The 22121-nt window shown below is 31.9% G+C and overlaps 2 protein-coding genes across 4 annotated transcripts in view; both read left to right on the top strand.

Annotated features, from left to right (window-relative positions):
- The window catches only part of LOC105319342 (voltage-dependent calcium channel subunit alpha-2/delta-3), a 99086-nt gene extending 94742 nt beyond the window's left edge, over positions 1-4344 (top strand). For both annotated transcript variants that reach the window (XM_066082499.1, XM_066082498.1), the window contains exon 35: positions 1603-4344. In XM_066082499.1, the coding sequence (XP_065938571.1) occupies positions 1603-1695 (93 nt within the window). In that variant the 3' untranslated portion in view covers positions 1696-4344. The remainder of the gene's footprint in view (positions 1-1602) is intronic.
- A 1870-nt stretch (positions 4345-6214) lies between these two features.
- LOC105328362 (uncharacterized) lies at positions 6215-11527 on the top strand. 2 transcript variants are annotated; one of them, XM_011429211.4, is made up of 7 exons: positions 6229-6542; positions 8261-8291; positions 8511-8627; positions 9262-9389; positions 9709-9850; positions 10235-10402; positions 11227-11527. In XM_011429211.4, the coding sequence occupies exons 1-7, from the start codon at positions 6423-6425 to the stop codon at positions 11508-11510; spliced, it is 990 nt and encodes a 329-aa protein (XP_011427513.3). In that variant the 5' UTR covers positions 6229-6422; the 3' UTR covers positions 11511-11527. The 2 variants fall into 2 exon arrangements, with proteins under 2 accessions (XP_065938569.1, XP_011427513.3); XM_066082497.1 differs by lacking the exon at positions 10235-10402 and having other exon boundaries at positions 6215-6542.
- The last annotated feature ends 10594 nt before the right edge of the window (positions 11528-22121 follow it).

Below are 22121 nucleotides of genomic sequence, written 5' to 3'. Positions count from 1 at the left end.
TTTTTTAATATGACCTTGATAAATTTACAGGTAGCTTTTAGAATTGTCTTGTAATTGGTTCATCTATTGTAATTGTAATAACTGTGATTTACAGGTCCCATTGTTATATGTAAAAATTGAATGCTTTGGATGACGCATCATTTTTGGGCAGTTTAGCCATAATGATCCAATTTGGTTATTTTATTGATTGTTATCAGTTTCGATCATTTTCATCCACTAATTAAGGTTTCAGGCTCTGAGAGGAGACAATGAATCTATTGATACACAAGTAAAAAAGTCATGAATAAGCCTATATACATTTATCATTGAAAACTGAACAATTGTTTTCTCGTTGCTTCACACAACACACCTATGCTTTGTTACAATTGTGTTAAGTTCAATGTGACTTTTGGTTTGTGGAGGAGTATTGTGTAACAGAGTGACTGTTTCTGAGTGAATGTAACTATATATATATATATATATATATATGTATGATTGTATTATGTAAGGTTTTGTTTAAGCACATTGGCAAGATGTGTTTCCATAATAGTTTAATTGTTATGCAATGATGTGTTGTACACATTAAGTTGTGTAAGGTTTCTGACAGCGTGTTCATTGACATGGCAACAGCTTTGTAAAGTGTAAAGTTCTGCTCAGTAATAATGTTTTGTGTAATATTGTAATTTTTTTATTCTACCCAAGAATTTAATTTTTTGATTTTATATTGATATTAGTTCCTTGCATTTAATTCGCAATCTTCAGTTACTGTAGTATAAGAAAAAACCACCGCTCTGTCATTATATAGATGGTGCCTGTTATGGGAGGGTAACAGTTGAAATTGACATCCCCGAGTAACCATTGTCAATCAATGTGAAGCGGAGGTTGACAATATTATTGGAGGGGTGTCAATTTCAACTGTTACCCTCCTAGGCAGGCACAATTAATTTTTCACACTGATTGTCTTAAATGTAAAGAAAGGCAAGCATAACTGACTTCTTTAGAAATGACGTGAACTGTACAGCTAACCTTACCCGCTACTGTATATCCGGTAATTTTCGTGTTGATCTAATTTTTGCTTTTTTCCCGATCTCTGTCAAATCGCAAAATTTTGAATGGAAAGAAATAATATCTTGTTTCATTTTCTATAAAAAAAGTTTTGAAATTGCAAAAAATGACTGATGCAAATTAAATATGCTACATATTTGTCTCATTTTCACAAATTTTGTGACACGCGAAAGAAAAACAGATATACTGTAACAATTCGTTGTGTTACTCCTTGCCAACTGTGTTGCTAACACTGAAGGTAATAGAACCGATTATAAACTTCATCTAAACCAATCAGATTTCAGTATTTAGCATGAAAATATAATAAACGAAGTTGTCTTCCTGATGTTGCGTGTGTACAATTTAAAAGAACAACAACTCTGTTATGCAAATTTATTTTAGATGACAATGTGTGATTATGTAGAAGTCTTTAATGCAGAGTTTGATATTTATTCAAGGTTTGTTAAGCTTTGACACTAAGGCCAATCAGGACAATTTAATATATGATGTTGTAGCAATTTAGAATCGGAAGATATTTCAATTATCATTTAAAAATTCATATTTGGCTTTATTTTACAGGAAGAGACCACGGAATGTGGTTGCCGTGGACTCCTTGCCTCTGTGCCTGTCCTTGTATTGTCTGTGGCCTTGACCTTTTGGTTTAGCAGATAACTTGACCTTTGACCCTTGACCTTCAAAATTTATATACATAGCATCTCATTCAAGATGCATCAACGTTATAATCATGACACTCAAAATCTACAGGTTTTTTAAGGAATTGAACATGGACAAAGAGATTGAATATTGAAAGAGTGTGTTTAGCTCTGTGTGAACTTGAAGTGCATATTATCATTGGTTGTTATTCAGTATTACATGGTTCTTAATTTATATATTGTACATACTGCTATCCCATGCTAAGTGTCGCAGCCCTTACAATCTGTCTACCATTAAAAAACTTTGTCGCCTAGGACTTTGATTTTTCCATGATTAGGTTGTAGGATTTTAAAATGACTTTTTCCATGACATTGTGTAGATATTAGTAACATGATCATCTTATTGCATGAACATCTTTCCTCCTACAAGGATCACCCCTTTACAAATACGAAGAAAAAGAGCTCTGAAATATTATTTCCAAGGGTCCTTCCCCATTGAGAAAAGTATTTCAAATCAGCACAATCTAATGCCTTTTCTAAAAGATATTATATTCTAGCATTCATATGACTTGAAATAAGTAATTAAAAAATTTGCGATTTTCAGGGGAATAAATATGATGATAAATTTATATTGCATTGTAGTTGTGCAAACAATACATTCTGCCACTTTCAAACTACACATCTGCTGGTCTGGTGTTATCTAATTGAACTACAAAGTTATCAAAGTAGTATTTTAGTACCGGTATATAAATCTGTATTATATCATTTCAAAATCACAAAACTTTATGATAGAATATTTATGTAACAATTAATTGTGTTTTTAAGTGCTTTATCAGAATTTGATATAATTGCTATACTGGCAGTTGCAATATTATAGTAATGGGTTTCATATTCAATACTGCAAGATTGTTACACTTGTATTTGCATGAGTATGTGAGTTAACATTTGAATTTAGAAGATGGACAAAAATACATTGCCTTAGTACATACAGTGAATATAGGATCTGGACAACCAGGATATGGATTTTCTCGTTTCTATTAAGTTATAAAGGACTACAATCAGCTTAATTATGATTAAGGATAAGAAATATATTTGTTGCATAGTTATGAATTTAAAGCTGAATAGATATTACTTTATCAACTTTTCTGACCATTCTAGACTGTGCTCAATCAAAATGTGAGTGTCAAGCATCATTGGTTAGCAATTATTATTTAATGTTCAATATTTGCCCATGTTTCACAATGACTTTGTTAATTAGCATGGAGTCTTTTTAAATAGTGATATGCAAAATTCATGATTTGTATGGTTTAAAATGTGAATACAAAAAATAAGTGCATTTTTTTCAAGTTATAGAAAATGTTTGGGTTTCTTTTTTCTCCACCATGTATTTGTTGTCTCAAATATACTGAAAACAATCAAATGATGTCATCACCAAATAATATGTTATTTATAGCGATTGTTGAATATAGAAATTTGTATAATATATTGATGGCCCTTATGACAATATTTAATGAACATCCTTGTTGTATTTATTTTGGTTTTGTTTATTTTCATTTATTTGTTGTCACTTTTCTTTACAATGTATAAACATAGTTATGGACATGTGAAATATGTCTTAGTTACATTCTTTTAGTTATCTGTGACATGTTAAAGGGGCATGGGCACGATTTAGATTGAATTTTATTTTTCTGTATTCATCATCTACAATGCTCTAGTAAAGCATTTCTAATGATCAACCAAAATTTGAGGGTCAGATATTGAATTTTAAGTAAGATACAGAACTCACGATTCTTTATTATGTAAACAAGGCTCGTATCCTGTTTTGATTACACAAGAAAGAACTGTAAGCTCAGTATCTTGCTTAAAACTTGATGACTGAAACTCAAATTTCGGTAGACCTTACCTTACTGAAGCATTGTAAACATTAAAAACAGAAAAATAAATCTTGGCCAAAATTGTGATAATGCCCCTATAAGTAAGTCTTATATGAATACTATTAATTAAATTGGTAATTGTTTATACAAAATTTAATTAAGCTTTAATTTGTAATCAGGAGAGGAGTTTAAGTGTAATGTTTCCTCTTACTTGTATCTAGTCATCAAACATTTTCTCAAGATATTTTCCGTGGTTGAAACTTATTAATGAAATCCCAAATCCCAACCTTTTATAGAGTTGTAGCTGTAGATGATATTGACCATAATAATGTTTGCTCAGAGTTCAGCCTTTAGTGTTTATATCGGTATATTGCATAGTTTATATCAGGTTAAGTGGTTATCAGTTACTACTTACTCAATGGATAGTTCTTGTAAAGTACTGCCTTCATGTATATAAAATCACCTTGTAAGTCGATTGTTAAATAAATGGAGATGACAATTTACTTTGCGATTTCCTTTTAAAAATTGGTTGGCAGTGATTTATATTTACAAACAAGCATAAGCATATTTTTACCATCTAAAACTAAAGTCAAGGGGGGCTGTTAACGGCGATAAATATTACTATAGAATAGGGGTAAAGTACCTGATCAATTTTTTTCTCACCAAATCAATAGTTTTTCTATTGGACCAGAGTCACGTTAAATGAGACCATTTTACTAGTCCCACTGATTTATAAACGTGCCATTTTCATACATTTATATGTTGTGCTAGCAAGATTCCTTTGAAGTAGGGTATTTTCGTTTATAAATAAATCCTGGGCAACTTCACAAACACCTGTCTACACGAATTATTTCATTTAGATGTTATATGGTCTTTTATAGAGATGCATTTCACAAATATAGTTTTACGGGGAGCAAAACGACTTTTGGTTGCTACGTTCAACTTGTTCTTTATATGTTGAAATAATGTTAAATTTTGAATTATAGTATTTATTTAGCATGTAGCTTTTGCATGCAGCTTTGAAACAAATGGTCCCAGAACCATTAAACATAGACAAGCATAACTTTAAACTCGGTCAAAATTTTCCGGATTAATATTCTTGACTCGTCCAAGTTAAATGATCTTGAGGACAAACGGTTCCCTACAGAATCCTCAGAAAACATTTTTATTTACACACCCCATGATGGTGTGGTGTACATGCACTGATATATTATCGTTTTAATTCTTGTCATACTGTGACAAACAGTTCCGTTATTTTCTGTATGTATCAAACATTGTTCGGTTTCTGTTTTATGGTCGTTTTATGGTCGTTTGATATTTTTTATTGTTAATGAAGTACTGTTATGAATAAAGATACTCTCACAACCTTTCTCAACACTCTTGTCATTTGTAACGACATGTTCGTGTAGGGATTTTTATTGCCGGTTAACTTGAAGTAATTTCTTCATTTCTTGAACAACTCTTTTCAACGAATTTACATTATCTGGAATAACGGCTCCTCGATCTCAAGAATTTGAATGATTGATATCGAGAACTACTGAAGTACACTGGCGTCGGAAGCAAATTGAAAGTGGGGGGCTAGACCTATCCTCAGAAATATTGAGAAAAAAGTAATTCCCAAAATCATGGAAATCCTAATCCGGGGGGGGGGGGGGGGGGGGGGGTATAACTATACTTCCCCAAAAAAAGAAATTACTTACCCAAAATTTTTTTTTTCTCCAAGATCATTAAATTCCTAATCCGTGGTGGGGGGGGGGGGGGGGGGGGGGGGGCGCTAGTATGCTTCTCAATCCAACTTTTCAATCTTTCAAGGTAAATTTAGATACAATAATCTTTCCTGCAAGAAAAAGTGGGGGGGGGGGGGGGTGAACCCTCATGCTATGTTTCTAATGGTAAGGTATAAATTTGCAAAAAAAAGTAGGGGGGCCTAGCCCCCCCCCCCCCCCCCGCCCCCCCCCCCCCCCAGCCCCCCGGTTCCGACGCCTATGGAAGTATCAAACATACTTTAAAAGTGTCATTTTAATGAGGCTTGGACCGAGGAGGGGGTCAACAAGTTTACTATCAGACCTACCTTAAACTTTAAGAAGTTACGTTTTAAGCTCTTAACTTTATTTGGTAAAGAAAAATTCCATATTTATTAGCTTTAAATTTTGAATATTTTCCTAAATCTTCACATAGAACACTTCTTCTCGGGGAGATCAATTTACACGTAGTATAAAAATGGCCACAACTATCGAACTCTCTTAAATTGAAAAGGCGTTTTGGTTTGTTTTTTCATTTAAATATCTGTCCCCGAAAATATCGCAGTTGTATTAAGATACAGTATTACATATTAAAGCAAACCAAACAATTCATGAAGCATGCAAAGTACAAAGTTATGTACTCCGTACATAGTTATTTATTCGCTTTAATATTCTTGGTTTTCAGTAGTTTATTATGCGTACAGATTATATATATTTTGATCAAAAGAGCTTTTAATTAAGGTATACAAGACAGTGGCGTAAGGATTAAACAAAAAGCCAAAAAAAAAGGATAATGGTTATGTCTAACTTTGCAACAACAAAAGAGTGGAGGCTTAGCCCTCCGATTCCGACGTATATGCTGGAGGAATGTCCTCTCAATATTTATATTAACATGTAAATACACACACTATTATTGTCATACAAAGATGCACGTATCGCTGCACTATCTATCTTCAGATAACAAAAGTCGGTGTTGTGTGTACACAACTTAATGTACACATACCCGAGGACCATAGACCTATGTTAAGAATATCATTACCGCGAAATGAATAACCGATGACTCATTGATAACAATCATTATGTACAGATTTTGTATACATTAACTCTCATCGCTAGGGTTTTTTTTGGCCATGTTCAGTTATGACTATACATGTACATCTTTATCCACGTGTGTTTGTATAATGCTGTGTTCAGTGAACTGTGTCTGCTCGCTGCTATCCTGTAACGTGACTGGATATTGTGAAAACGAGGCAAGTATTATGGAAACGAGGCAAGTATTACTGCATGGAAGAAAGGAGACATTTTTTTAAGGATATATCATTGCTTTGATTTGAAGTACTATGGTTTCATTAATATTCGCGGTTTATAAAGCGTAAACTGCCCCAAACCATTTTATATCGTATAAAACAAATAAATATTGAATTCACTCCTTAAATGAAGATATCAAAGATGTACTGATCCTTATTATTTCCAATGTTAACTGATTTTTATTAAGGAATGAATTCAATATTTATTTGTTTTATACGATATAAAATGGGTCGGGGCAGTTAACGCTACGGTTTATAAAAAAGCGTAAAATGTTTCAAACCATTTTATATCGTATAAAACTAATAAATATTGAATTCATTGCTTATAATTTAATTTTTTTACTATTTATGGTAGATAAAACGCTCATTTGACCTTTATAATGACGTAAAATTGTACAAAACTCAAACGTAACGTCAAGCGTATTGATACGTTTATGACGTTAGTCTTACTATGACGTAGGCAACATTCTTTATACGATATAAAATAATTTTTTAGCCAATCAGAAAGCGCGTTACAACCAGAAATAACTAATTATTAATTGACAATGTTTTGTCAATGTTAACTTTAAACTACGTGTGCTGATTAAATCTTCTTTACTATGCTAAATATAGTATTAGCCTCCTTATCATATGATCATTACCATATGTGGTTTGTGTTATTTCGAATACAACTTTGAAAAAGTTTCAGATTCAACCTTTCTGATATCACCTTAAAATTTGATAACATGACGTCTTAGCAAAGTTGACGGTCATTGTCCAGTGTTAGTTTTTACTATAAACAAAGTACACATTTGTCAGTGAAAGATGGTCAACGCTTACTCGCTTTAAGAGACTTAGACATGATGTGAGCTTAAAAAAAATTATTTTATTTTTCCATTTTTAGTGTTTGAACAGTTGAATTAGGTAATTTTATGCTTTATCAAAATTTGAAAGTAAAATATAGAGTTATGTGAAGGACACAGAGTTTGACATTCTTTGTTTTGGAAACGAAGCTGGTTTATTAGAATACGTTTCAATAAATGTTTAACTTTCATCTGTTGATAATATTATTTATAACATATTAAATCAGTCTACATTGAAATGGGATAATTCCATATTTTACATTATTTTCAAACAAATATAAGCTTTGTTTACAAACAATGAATTGTCACCTCTGTATCTCTTTTATTTTGACTTCTGACGTAAGGATTTTAATTTTAGCCAATTATTCCAAATGCACAAGTAAACCATTTTCTACAAAAAAATTTAAAAGATAAAACTTTTATCTAAACATTTTCTATATCCCACTTTATATATTATTTTAATTTGTGTATCTCTGTTCACACTAATGCAGAAAAAATATAGCAGTTCAGTTAGCTGAACTATTTATGTTAGTCAGTGGTAATTATTTTGTATAAGCATCAGAGTATTTTGTATACAGATAAGAGCATTTTTATTAGCGTTTGAGGTAATGTTCCTGTTAATAAAAGTAAAAATAATGTTGACACATACTATATTAACCATTCAAATAAAAGTTTCAAAGTGTACAGGATATGCAGTAACTCGATTTTTTTCGCGTTATTACATGTAGCATTAAACTTTTTTTTTCAGTTTCTCTCTTCTATAAGTTTTGTATTACAATGAATAAACATCAAGTATATATTTTAACTTCTTTTTTACAGAGTGTGTGTACTGTCCACTGGAATTTAAATAGTAAGTACAAAAGATATATTATTAAAACATCGATCCTTAAACTCGAAGGTTATCTATCTCTCAATTAATGTATCCATTGTCACGCAAGTATTATGCATAATATTTTCTAAAGTAATGTGTTCATTTCAAGGGGTCATCCTCTACACTTAAGTTTTTATATTCATCGTATACTCCCAAAAAACTTATTCTCCCGATTTTGTTACATTGATATAATTGTAGATATACTAAGCTATGTAGACATTTCCGACGAAAACCCCGGTCCCCCAAGATGTGATGACGTCATAAGGCCTGCTAACAACAGCACGTTTTATTTTTGTTGGATGGGACCAAATGATAGTAAGCGGCTGATCCAATATTATATACCAATCATTATGATGATATTTTAAAACAGATTAAAATTCCATTATTACACGCATTTATATCTATCTATCTATCTATCTATCTATCTATCTATCTATCTATCTATCTATCTATCTATCTATCTATCTACATGTATCTATCTATGGGGTTTTTTCTCGGCCATTAATCATTCTATCCTGCAGTTTCATTAATTTTTTTTTTTGGAAAAATGTTAAAATTTTGTCATTTATCTATCGTTTCTGATATAACATATTTTAAAGATCCCTTTTGGGCACCAATTCATTTTATTTGTTTATTTAGTTGCTTTATTATTGTTTTTTTTTTTAATTGAGATTTTTTATTTGTCGAAAACTTACAACCACTTTTCTTCATATTAACCGACCGTTGACCAACGCATTGACAGGAATTACTATTAATATCAATTTGACCCATCTATGAAATTTATCTGTAACTCTTAGAAGTGTTTGAAGGTTTATCGTATCATGAAAACATGCATCTGTTACAGTCGGATGAAAGCGTTAACAATAACGCGATTGGTAAAATTAGTGAACGCATGCAAGACTAGCGAAGAGTTTCTGACGATAATTTAGCTTACTCTCTTTCTATATAGTGTCGGTTGGGTGGTTGAAAGGTTACCGAGTCTTTCTTTCTGTGGGGGACAACCCGAGGGAAATTCTGTCCTTGTTAATCACTTTTCACAACGACACCTGGCGGACAGCTAGTACAAAAGTCAAGAAGGTACAGTTTGTTGTATGTTGAACAGACAGTATAAAGAAGATGAGGACTATGGAAGTTTCCGATGCTAATATATTTTATTTTTCACAAATGTAGTTGATGTTTTTTATAGTTTTAAAATTTCTTTTTTAATTCATGTTACCTCTAGGTAACAGCTTGATCGTGAGTAGTAATCTGTGGGTACTGAATACATTCGAATCAGGCGGCATTTTAGTAGCCATAAAACAAACATTATTACACCTTTCTTATGTCCTCAGCAAATTTGAATCGACCCAACAATTAACAAGCTTATATATATATCGGATATCTTTTGATTTAACAGAGCTCGTCTGTCTGTATGTTATGTTCTTATAAGACGAGCGGTAGCTACATGGCCAACGCTTACGTCTGGAGCCTGCCTACCATCGCCGAAAATGATGCAACCGCTTGCTCAGTTTCTATGGAACTTAATTCACAGGACTCGGGTGTGTGCATTTTTTTTTTAAAGAAATGGATAAAAGAAGTAGTCTTTTAAACCAAATAGCCTAAAAAGTAAATGAAGAGACTGTTATCGAAGATTCTACAACTTGTTATTGATCACTATATACCGATTGTGGTCGCACTTTATAAACGAATTTAGACTTTCGTTCCCCAAAGAAATGTTTGTCCTACATAAGGTCAATTGATTTTTGATGTGCATATATCAGGGTTTCACATTTTAATCTTCAGTAAACCTTATATTATTGGAATGCATAATTTATGAGCCTGCACTAAATTTTGACATTATTGATTCTTGTTGAATTAACAATGACAACTTCATCAACATTACAATTGATCGACGCTACCTATTAACAATTTATGAAATTCAGATAAAATATCCTCCACAAATGGTACGATGACGTCGCATCGGAAAAGTGGATATTTTGCGGTAGTATCAGTATCCATCTTAGTCGTTGGTTCGGGAACTCTCGGTGTCATAGCATTCATCATCACGATAACAAAGAAAAAGAAGTCAGACTCGTCATCGGGTTTTACCAGTAAGCTTGTTGCAATCTGTATGATAGGAGAGTTCTAGAATATTCACATTTTGATTCAAAGTGTTCGACAATATGTCGGAAACATAATAGTATTCAAATGCCAAGATAGCATTTTTGTGCTCGTCTAAAGGTCTAATTTTAATACAAATGCAAAGAATTAAAGGAATAATTTTAGTCACATCTTGTCCCAGTTTAAAGTGATTTTTTTTTTAAAATAACACAAAAACGTAAAGTGTAACATTTATTTACACAAGAACACCTTTTAATACTTTCACTAGGCTTAATATGACGTCATTAAAAATTGTTTTTCCCGTAATTTTCATAAAACTGAAAAAGAGACATCAATTCTCGGGGGGGGGGGGTGTTGGAGGGGGGGGGGGGGGTGTTGTTAGATAGAAAGCTATGTAATCGGCAGTCCCCGCAACGAAATTCCCAGCAAAATTTTATACGGTTATTTTACATAAAAATATATTAAGTTTGTTGTGGATAACGGCCGGGGACACATTTCCTCTTCAAAAATCTATGAGGAAATTGCATATTTTTTTATCATTTATTCTACGTCTTAAAAATATGACATTATGTTAAAGTCATTATTCTCTCTTGAACACTGAAAAAGTGCATAACTTAGTACTTTATACACGTGTTCAATATTGTATGTGTGTAATTTTACGAAATTTAAATAACTTTTTAATTTTATAATATATATCTACTTGAAGCAAAGTTTCAATGTTTGAAAGTCCTATTTACATGAAAATGGGACATAGCAAGTATATTTATATTTCTATGTAGTAACTCAGTCTATTTGTTTTGATTTATATCAATAGGTTATTTAAACGAGGACAAATTTCAACTTAGAAAACGAAATGAATTTGAAGAGGATCTCATCAGCGAGATGACCTCAGGGTCAAACGATGACCTCATCAGCGCAGTGACCTTGGGGTCAGGAAATTTACCGGCTCCAATCAGCGAATGTGTTTCTGAAAAGAAAAAAAACTTAAAAAGTGAAGTACAAGAACTTCTAGTTTTAAGTGAAAATCGGAAAGAACAAATTTTAAACGTGAAATCTTGTTCACGTTACGATTGTAGACTGAGTGACACAAGTTTTTGATGTTAACAAAATTAAAAGTAAGAAATGTGCAGACTTTTTTATTATTATTATTAATTCCTGAGTATAGCACTTAATAATCTTTGCAGGGTCAATTGTTGGGGTCAGGTGCGGGCTTCATTGTGTTAACAACATTTTATAAAGCTACGTGGAACGATAATCACGTTGCAGTAGGTGTCAAGTCATAATAAGCGAGTTTACTGTAATTGTGTTTCACTGAAAGGTATGCTAACAACTTCTTGTTCGTCAGACATCCAAATGAAAAAGGAATGAGCGGGCGAGCGATTAAATAAAAAAATATATTTTTATTTGTATTCAAATTTTTATGTTATAATGCACTTTGAAAGTTTACGCACTTTGAAAAAAAATTCAAAGTGCGTTAATTTTGGGACCAAGTCAACGCACTTTGAAAAAAAAATAATTATTTTTTTCAAAGTGCCTTGATATCCTTGATGTTAATGCACTTTGAAAAAAACATTCAGAGTTTAGTCGAAATAATATATAATTCTAAACAATTGGTTTAACCTTGTGTACCTTAATGTTTAAAATGGACTTAAGAGAGGTATCTGGGTGTCTTAAGATTTTGAACAATCATAAGATTATCATAAGTTAAGACACTTTTGTGAAACAGCTAAGATAAGAACTTATGACAAATTTTGGTCTTAAGACAGATATTTGTCATAAGATAGCTTTGTGAAACGGGCCCAAGGTTTATATGTGTGCTTTTGAATCCAAGTCTGGGGATGATAAAGCATTTTAAGACTTCAGTCCAAATTCCAATCATATATAAAATTACAATATCATTCAAATACGCTTAAAATTTGTACCTATTAAGTAAACGTTATATATATACATCTTTAATAGCATTTGATTTTTTTTTTGGGGGGGGGGGGGGGGGTGGGGGTTCAATCAAAAGACAAAAAATGTTCAGACTGTGTCATTTAGCATTTGATTTTATTTCTTTTGGTTTCAATCACAAGACATTTATATAAAAAATGTTCAGACTTTGTCATTTAGCATTTTATTTTATTTCTTTTGGTTTCAATCATAAAACATTTATATAAAAAATGTTCAGACTTTGTCTTAAACATCGAGAGCTTTATGATCCTGAGGCGTCTGCTTCACGTTTTCCGCTGGTAACATGACAATAATATTGGTAAAACATTTCTCATATTGCCCCGAAATATGATTATTTAATTATTCGTACTGTTCTAGCAAACCCCACAAGCAAATTAATGATATTTTTGGAATTTTCATGATAAATGTCAGTTTCAATTTCTTGACTTATTTATCTGTGCTACATTTTCATCCGTTTTATTTTAAAATATATTTATTGTAACATTTACAGAGATGAAAAAAAAGAGTTGATTACTAAAGAATATTTTTTTAGTTTGTGCTAAGATTAGAGTAGATGATCATGACTATGAGCCTAATTTGACATTTGTGCGATGAAAAAATACGCTTAAAACAGCAGTTTTAGTCCAATAAATATATATCATTTTCACTGTCTTTAATAAAAAAAAAAATAAAATTCACCTCAAAGGAGGTGGAAGAGCAATGAATGCAGCAAAAATAGATTGGGGAACATGAGCAAAAAATGAGGGGCAGGAATATGAGCAGTAGTAGAGGCAGGAGTAGGAGTAGGTGCAGGAAAAACAACAGGAGTAGGAGTAGGAAAAAGAGCAGGAGTAGGAACAGGAATAGGAGCAGAAATAGGAGCAAAAAGAACAGGAAGAGATCATCGGACAAAACCACGAACGTTGTCAAGAACAGTTATAGGGATCATTAAAATAACCAGTTTCCTACCCAAAAGGTATATATGAAAGAGAACATACAGTAAAGGAATTTTCTGTAACCCTTAACACTGAAACCTTGTTATTGCTGTACGGTAGGTCTATGCACATGCACACTTTAAAAAATAAATGGACCTAGACAATGTTGGTTGCGTAGATGGTAATTACTGGTCATACTACATGTTACAGTTTTAAAGGTAACGTATGAATATTTGTACAATATTTTCAATATTTTAAAATATACGGGGATTTTTTTTACAACGTGCGCAAATCTGCAATTAAACTCAAGATTTGCAGTTGAACGCTCCAACCAATCAGCTTAAAAGTTACTAATTGGGCAAATGTTTGTATTTCTGCAATAAGTAATCAGTTTTCCAGCTGTAAAGGCACCTCAATACAATTTGTGATCGAAATGTTATTTTTATATTTTATGTATAGATGTTTACTCGTTCATTTTGAATTTGAATATAAGAAGTCAAGTTATATGAGAGATACAAAGGTAAGAATTCATTTAAGAAATAAACAGCAATGTTAAAAAGTTCACTGGAATATGAACTCGGTTAGTCACATGATCAAATCCTGTGAAGCCCGAAGGGCTTCTCAGAAGATTTGATCACGTACCAACCAAGTTCATATCCCGGTGAACTTTTTAACATTGCTGTTTATTACTTATATTAACTTTTGAGAATGGCAAACTGTTCAGAATCATTAATATAACGGTTTTTTATGTTTAAAATATTGCAACCCTAAAGCGATAAGCGCGTGCTGTTATAGCCCCCCCCCCCCCCCCAATATTTATAAATTTTGCAACGTTCGTCGAGGACTGTAAACGGTTTGATACTTTATTTTTTTTACACAAGCTATAAATATACACTTTCTGATATTTATTAATTGATAAACTATATATTTATCAATATATTTATCAATTTGACGAAACAGGAAATATAAATGACTAATTTTGTGTAGGTTTGAAAACGAACTTCGTAGTGCTCTCCTGCAAAAAGACAAAAAGAGGAAGAACATTTTCATATTATAGTTAAATCGACGTTACAATGAAATTCCTCTAGACCATTTAATTTATTTTTAGTTTTTATTTCTTTCTTAAAGTTTCCTTCCTATTTCTGCTTTTGTATTTTACTTGAAGTTTAATACGCCTTGTTGGAGATCATACGAAATAGTATGACATAATCCTGATCGGTCATTATCGTAGAAAAGCATGGTGATATGCCTCTAATTGTGCATTCTACCTCAAAAATTGTCTCTACTTGGATAATTAAGACCTAGACTCGGTAATATTTGTTTAAATTTACAATTTTCTTCCTTTTCATTTTTGTTAATCATCGGATCCTTGTGTCACTCAGTCAACGACTGATGTATATGGCAATTTACATTCTGTTCTTTCCGATAATCACGTGGAAATGGAAGTGTTTTACTCTTTGATGCCATTTTCTTCTGAGAAAAAAAGTCACATTTAACTGTGGTTGATTGGAGCTCGTAAATTTCTTGACTCCAAGGTCACGTCACGGTGCTGGTAAAGTCATCGTCCCTGGATCAATGATGAGGCACATGTTTGGATCCAGAAAAAAAGTTTTTAATAGGGAGATGGAGTGGGTCCGAGGGACAGTCTTTTTTTTCGAGAATGTTATGGATTCGCGGCATCTTTTCGGAAAATTGGGCTGTTGAGATTGATAAATTTGAATTTTTCAGGCAGATTCGAACCCTCGCCTCTCTAAAGGCCCACAAATGGTACATAAGGACTGAGGCAAAGATTAATTTCACTTTTAAGAACATGATTTATGTAATAATATACTCACTAGTTTTCTTCTTAAGGTGGTATGAGACATCTATCGATATCAATGTCGATTAAAATACATTATAATTGAAATCCTTTCACCGGTTTAGAATGTTTAAATTTTACAATATTTAACCAAAAAATATCTTTTAAAAATATTACGAGAGGTAAAAATTGTAAAACCCTCAGCGAGATTCGAACTCGTGACTTACAGATTTGAAGTAAACTCTCTTTTTTTTATCTTTTATTTGAAGTAAACTCTCTAACCTACTGCGCTACGCTGTTAAGTGACAAAACTGGGAAAGAAACTACTTACATAATTTCACATAATTTTACTGTTTATTTCGATAAACAATACGTCGCAACATGGAAGAGTCCCATACCACATTAAGTTATTATCCAATTTTCGACCAAATTTTTGTTTCATATCCGTCATGTTTTTTTAATACTATAGTCTTTAATCAAATTATTGTTGATTATAAAAATTTTTCACATATCTGAAGCTTAATACCTAAGCATTAATTAATAAATGAAGATTGCAGTTATGTTATTGAGGACAAGCACATTTTTATTTTGAAAATAAACAAAATGTAAATACAAAAAATATCAATGAATATCAATGAATAAAGAAAATTTAATCATTAGGAATAGAAACACGATTGAAAACAAATCTAATACCGAGTAATTTTATAGCATTGATTTTTATGAATTAAAAAGGAATCACTTCTTCAAGGGCAGAAAAAGGTCATAAATTAAGACACATTCTTCTCTTTCATACTGATACTTAATCATGAAAATTATGACTAAGTACATGCACTGAGTATTAAGCCCGAACATGTATATCTGTTATGCATCCAGATTCATTGAATTGAATTTGGGGCTATTATGAATTGGGTACCTAAAAATTAATCAAGTTTCAATTTGTAGTGCTATTTTGAAAACATCGGATTTTTGAGATAGAGTAAATTCAAAATAGTTCGAACTGTGATACCTAAACTAAAATCAGGGCCCAAAGAAGAATAACATAAAGGAAAATAAATACATGTATTGAGTAAATTTTAAAAAATCTCTCTTAAATCTTCAGTGCAAGCAGGCTACAATACCTAATATTGTTTCAGTTAACATTCAGTTAATCCCTACTAGAGTTTAATTTTAATGATAAATCCAGAAAAATCCAGAAAATATGCAAATAATCACGACGATAAACTGAGCACTGGCCTCATGGAACATACACCTCAGTTTCAACTGGCCGTACGTGTTTGGTGATCGTTCGTGTACTACAGGTTTTGCTACTCATGGCTCCCGTGACCGATTGTAGCGTTAAAAGTGATTGAGAGTGCAACGTAAAGCATCATTCACAACTGGTCGCTTGTGTTTCTACGGGTGATCTACGTGAGGATTTTAATGAAAAACTCGCGATACACCCAAGTGCATCATAATTTTTGAAGGACGCACGCTTCTCGTAAGGACGCACGGTGGCATGATCAACAATCACAACGGTTTCCTTACGAGATCTGAAAACGTACGCTGCAGTTGCTCAAGAAAGACGTTAGATAACTATACGATTTGACTTTCACGAATGATAGAGATTTCACTCTTCCCTTGAGTTACACGTACGTTGACTGCATGTCCCTTGTGCTCACTATCGACATGTGAACTGAACGCACAGTAAATGTGCGTCATGCGTCATGGGTACACCAATTGCGTGTTGTCTGTGTAAACTGTCCACCAGCAACTAAATTATAAAAAAAAGTTCTCTTAATTAGGTTAAGAGAATCAAATGTTTTACCATTCATCAAAATCAAATCAAAGCTTCAATTAAAACCCTCCTCTATAAACAAAACATAAAAACCTCCTAAAACAACCAAATATATATATATATATATATATATATATATATATATATATATATAACAACCAAATTTTGACAAAAAGGTGGAAGGCAATGAAGAAAACAGGAATATATTGAAGTAGATTGTAAAGAAAAGGAAAAAAAGATTTCCAAATGACTTCGACGTGAAATCGTGCTAAGATAGAATCATATACGTTTACGGAGTAAAGAAAAACGATCTTTACGCGCATAACAATATTTTTTTTAAAACTAAAACCATCTTCAGAAAACTCCAACACATCCTATCAGAGGAAGTTATTGTAGGATTTAGCGCAAAAAACTGGACACACAGATTTTAATAAAATTATCAGATAGGTATGCTCAAAGTAATTTCCGTGAGTATGATCATAGTTTTTGTTTGTAAGCAGTTTGTTTTCTCCATTCTAAATAGATTGATCACCATTAAAACTTTTGAAAAAAAACCTGTTTTCATAAGGATATCAAAGTCAGAATACCATAAAACAATTTGTAGACATTGATTTAAAAAAAAATGAAGTGAAAAATGTCACTTTATATAGTGACAACAAATAGTTAACAAACTTTTAACTGTATTCAAAGATGTTATATTGGTCAGGAAAATTAATATTTAAGAATCAATTCGCTGAATTTAGTTTTTTGCGCATACCAAAGGTTTCTTTTTTTTCGAGTTCTTTTGACGTTATGATATCCAGTTACTTACGTTAGACTGTACAGTATATGTCTAAAGAACAAAAAGAAATGTATCTGTTTATTGTGAAGACTAGTAATTGTCCATGCAACTGTTGTGAGAAAAAGAAAGACGTCGGAACGATTGTCAGATCTCGTCTGCAATGCAAAAGTTAGCACGATAATTGTAAGATGCAAGAACGCTTCTAACAGGCATCAAACGTTGCGAGTGTCACTTGCAAGTTCACTGTACCAACATTCTATGAATTATGACAGCTGCACGGACAATATTTGTTTTTTTCACATTAAATTTTTTTTCCTTAGATATGTACTGACAAAAATATGCCGTTTACAAGTGAATTCAATATTGAAACACAACAAAACCTCAAAGAACAAGAAGACTATTATCTTGTAATTATTGCTTTCAAATTGGGAATATACTATCCAAACAAGACGGCAAAATAATAAAAGGTTTGAGAAAATAATTAATCATCCGTGCCTGATACCATGAAAGATTAAAAACATCTCTAAAATCAAGAAGAAAGTCTGCACACAAATTAAATTTCAGCATATTGATTATCAATGGCATATTTTTTAATGCTGTTAATTTTTGTCAAATGGACATGGTTACGATTTTGGTCAATTTTTCAGAGTCAGTCGAAGTGTTATAAGCAAGATACATGGCTCAAAATTCTCTGTCATGTAAAGATGACTGGCGCCCTGTTTTTGTTCACATAGGTTCAATAACCAGTAAAAATCTTTTTCCAGCTGATTTGTCTATCTTCTTCTTCATTTTAAGGATAAATAAACAGGTCCTAACGTTTTACACATTTGCTTTAGGTCTAAAACTGGAATTTTCACTTCAACATTCGAAATGTAAACAAAAGCTTTGTTTATATAGAAAAGAATTGTGAGCTTTGTTACTCGCTAATAAGTAAACGAATGGTACTCAAATTGTGGTTGCCTATCAAGAATGCTTAACTGAAACATTGTAAAAGTTAAACTCGGAAAAATAATTTTTGAACGTAATCGTGACCATGCCCCTTTAATCATTTAATGAAATTTATAATCTTTGAAAAAAATTTGACGAAACTTTCAAGTGAAAGTAAAAAACATCAAATTACTTTACTTTTACAAATTAATGTACATGTAATTATTGATAGAGTGTCACCATTTACACTTTTAAAAATCAAATTCAGCAAATTCCTTTCTAGTTTTCTCATTTCGATATCTTTTAAACGTTTTAATGGCCATAAGAGATGATAATTAACATTTTAAATTGGAGAAAATACTCTATTTTTACAAGCAAAAATGCCATACGCTAATAGCAGGAATCACACTTTATAAAAGCGTAAATTATATTGTCTTCTCCGCATTCAGAAAATGTTTATGATTTTTTTCTTAACACGCAGGTCAAAGCGCTTAGAAAATCGTTTGTCTAGTATTCTCTGCAATCTAATTCAATATCTAGTTTCTTTTTGTCTTTTTTTAATCTTTGCTGTCATCATTTTGTCAAAAAGAACGTATATTTTTGTTTTGGTTTTTAGCGGGATATTTCTAGACGCTTCGATTCGGTCAAACTATCGCAATAATTTTCTTTACTTATGGGGATTTCTTTCGTTATATATACCTCGATGATGACAAACCCAATAGTGACAAGGAGCACACGGTGGGTGTGACAGGTCAGCATAGGATGCTCACTCCTCCTAGGCACCTGATGATAATTCTATCTATTTGGAGGTCCGTGTTGCTCTGCTTTGAAATTGTATTTCGTTTTATGGATTTTTGAAATGGTTGACGGCTTGTTATTGTCATTTTTCATATACAATGTATATAAATCACTTTCTTGGAATGCAAATGTTTTTGGAAGTTGTTTTCAATCAATCATCCTATAGCATTTCACTACTTGCAATGCGAAATTACATGCATTTCTTCAATTTCAAAATAGATACCAATAACATTAACTCCTGATAGAACTTTAGTATTTGAATTTTTTTATCTTTATTTAAAGATTTGAAATAAGTCAATTTACATGAAAGATAGCAGGAATCCAGCCATCCCGCAAGTGAGAATACATTGTTGTGCATAATTTAAAGAGTCACTTGTAAATAACCATTAATTGCATCTCATGACAATGTATATGTAGTGGGGTACCGGTAGTGACTACAAATGAAATATGGCGATAACGAATAGTTTTCCAAAATCAAAAGTCCAAAGGAAAAATGTAAAACAGGAGGAAAGAAAACACGGTCTTCTACAAAAATTAGAGGTAGAATCAGATGCCAAGGAGCAGTAAGCCTCCCTCCTGAACTGTCACACCCACCGTGTGCTCTTTGTAGTCATCACTGGCTATCATACATTTGTTAAATTAAGAGGGATCGATGGTCATGGCCATTTTTTGACTTTATTGGTCTCTTATTAAAAAAGAGTTCATATAAAAATATACGAAAATACCTAAATTTCAAAGTTAAACTATATGTATTTTTTTACACCAGTATAGTTTATAGCTTAACAATTTATATCTTAAAATTTTAGGGAGATATTGTGGTTAATTTGTAGACCATCCAGCCTCACTGAAAATCTAATTTTAGGATTTCCAGTATAAAATTGTAGTATGCTTTACCTTCTTGAATAATGCATAGTTTCATCACAAAGTCACCAATATTTATATATATTTATTTATAGTGAACCCAATTTAAATACATAGAGAACAAACGAGATTATTTCAATTTTTACGCAGTGTACTTAAGGAATATTTTATGAATATTATGTTGGCCAGATTAACCGATATAACCTGGTTTGAGACAGTGCATGTTTTATAAACCGAAAATATATCGGACAATCTGAGCATAAAATTAAATCAATTCGTATGATTTAAAGGGATATGGTCACGATTTGGTCAGATAACTTTTTTCCTTTTTAAATGCTTACAATGCTGCAATAAGGCATTTACAACTGTCAACCAAAATTTGAGTCTCAGATGTCGTGTTATAAGCAAGAAAAAGAGCCCACAATTATTTGTCATGTAAACATAGCTTTGTTTACATTTTGAATGCTGAAGTGAAAATTTTAGTTTGAGACCCAATATGAATGTGATAAACGCTATGAACTATTTATTTATGCTATTAACGGATTTGAACAGAGAAAATTAGCTTGAAAAACATCTTTTGTCGGTTTAATGAACCAATGTAAATAAAAAAAGGACACGAGCCTTTTTTTAAATATCAAGGAATGGTGAGCTCTATATCTTACTTATATGAAATTTGATCAAAACTGTGACCATGTCCCTTAAATCAAAAGATAAAAGATTAAAAAAAAATTACTAAAGACAGGAATTATTTATTTTTGCATAAAATCTGAATTAACATTAAATTTGTAACACGCATGATTATGCTTAGCAACGGCAGAGGAGCAGCTGGAGGTGATGGCAGACATGTTGGATGTTCGGGGGTTGTCAAGGGGGCGTGGCTACATAGCTAACCAGGTTATACAACATAAATTAATTTTTTCTGTGTGTGTTAATCAAAATGCTTGTTAGAAATGAAATTAAACTGCTAAAATATATTCCCTTTGTCGATGTATTCGTTTCTTTTAAAGTACTGGTCCAGTTGATAATTTAATTAATGTCATTAAACGTGTCGTTTTATCAATAAATTTAAAAGTCAGTAAAACGCTTGCTTCATTAAACAGTAGAATCGTTATATTAATTAAAAATATGGATAATGTATCATTTTTGTTCAAAAGAGGCACATATCAAACTAGTCTGTAAAGCATTTAATACTCTCAATTTTTTTAATTCCTTATAAGCAGCGCTTTTGTTAAACTTCCAGATTTTAGTTACACGAAAGTGTTTAGCGTATGTGCTAACCGCTTAAAAACAAGAAAGAAAAAAAGAATATAAAACGATACAAAATCTGGTTGCAACACCTGATTTAATTGACTAAACAAATTGATATTTAGCGTATAACATACCTTGCCTACGTCACAATACTACCTGCATGTTAAGCGTATTATTAATCCGCTTGACGTTACTTTAAAACATTATTTATTCATTATCATTAATTTGCTTAATGTTGGGCTTAACTTTCTGATTTTAGTTGCATCGAGGTATAACAAGCGTAAACTGCTCAAACGTATGTTATATCGTATAACATACGTTGAAATTAAACATACATGTATCCCTATAAATAAAGCAATCCTCGTGCACTTATTCCAACCCAAGTGTTCTAAACTTATGAAAATATTAGCCAGTGTTTGCCCTTACGTACTGAATTAAATATATACCGGGTGAACTTGTGATATACCTCCATTGTTTGAACTATGGTCTACAAAGAAACCATATTTGGTGCGAATTTGCTATTATTCAGAAAAGACGTATTATTAACTAATGCATATCATTTATCACAGAAATAGAGGTTTTGCACTGAATAGAAGAAACATTTTTTTTTTCTGCAAAGGTAGACATATATGATTAAACAGATATTGATCGTGCA

Source organism: Magallana gigas, chromosome 4, assembly GCF_963853765.1.
Source record: "Magallana gigas chromosome 4, xbMagGiga1.1, whole genome shotgun sequence".
Lineage (NCBI taxonomy): Eukaryota > Metazoa > Mollusca > Bivalvia > Ostreida > Ostreidae > Magallana > Magallana gigas.
Note: the sequence above shows the minus strand (reverse complement) of the source record. Positions and strands in the feature narration are given on the sequence as shown.

What these genes read in the sequence shown, in the direction of transcription:
- LOC105328362 (XM_011429211.4), top strand. Translation starts at nt 6,423, where the DNA reads ATGTTCAGTTATGACTATACATGTACATCTTTATCCACGTGTGTTTGT. An exon ending in CTAGTACAAAAGTCAAGAAG is followed by an intron (nt 9,390 to 9,708) that starts GTACAGTTTGTT and finishes TTGATTTAACAG; the next exon opens with AGCTCGTCTGTCTGTATGTT. An exon ending in ACTTAATTCACAGGACTCGG is followed by an intron (nt 9,851 to 10,234) that starts GTGTGTGCATTT and finishes TATGAAATTCAG; the next exon opens with ATAAAATATCCTCCACAAAT.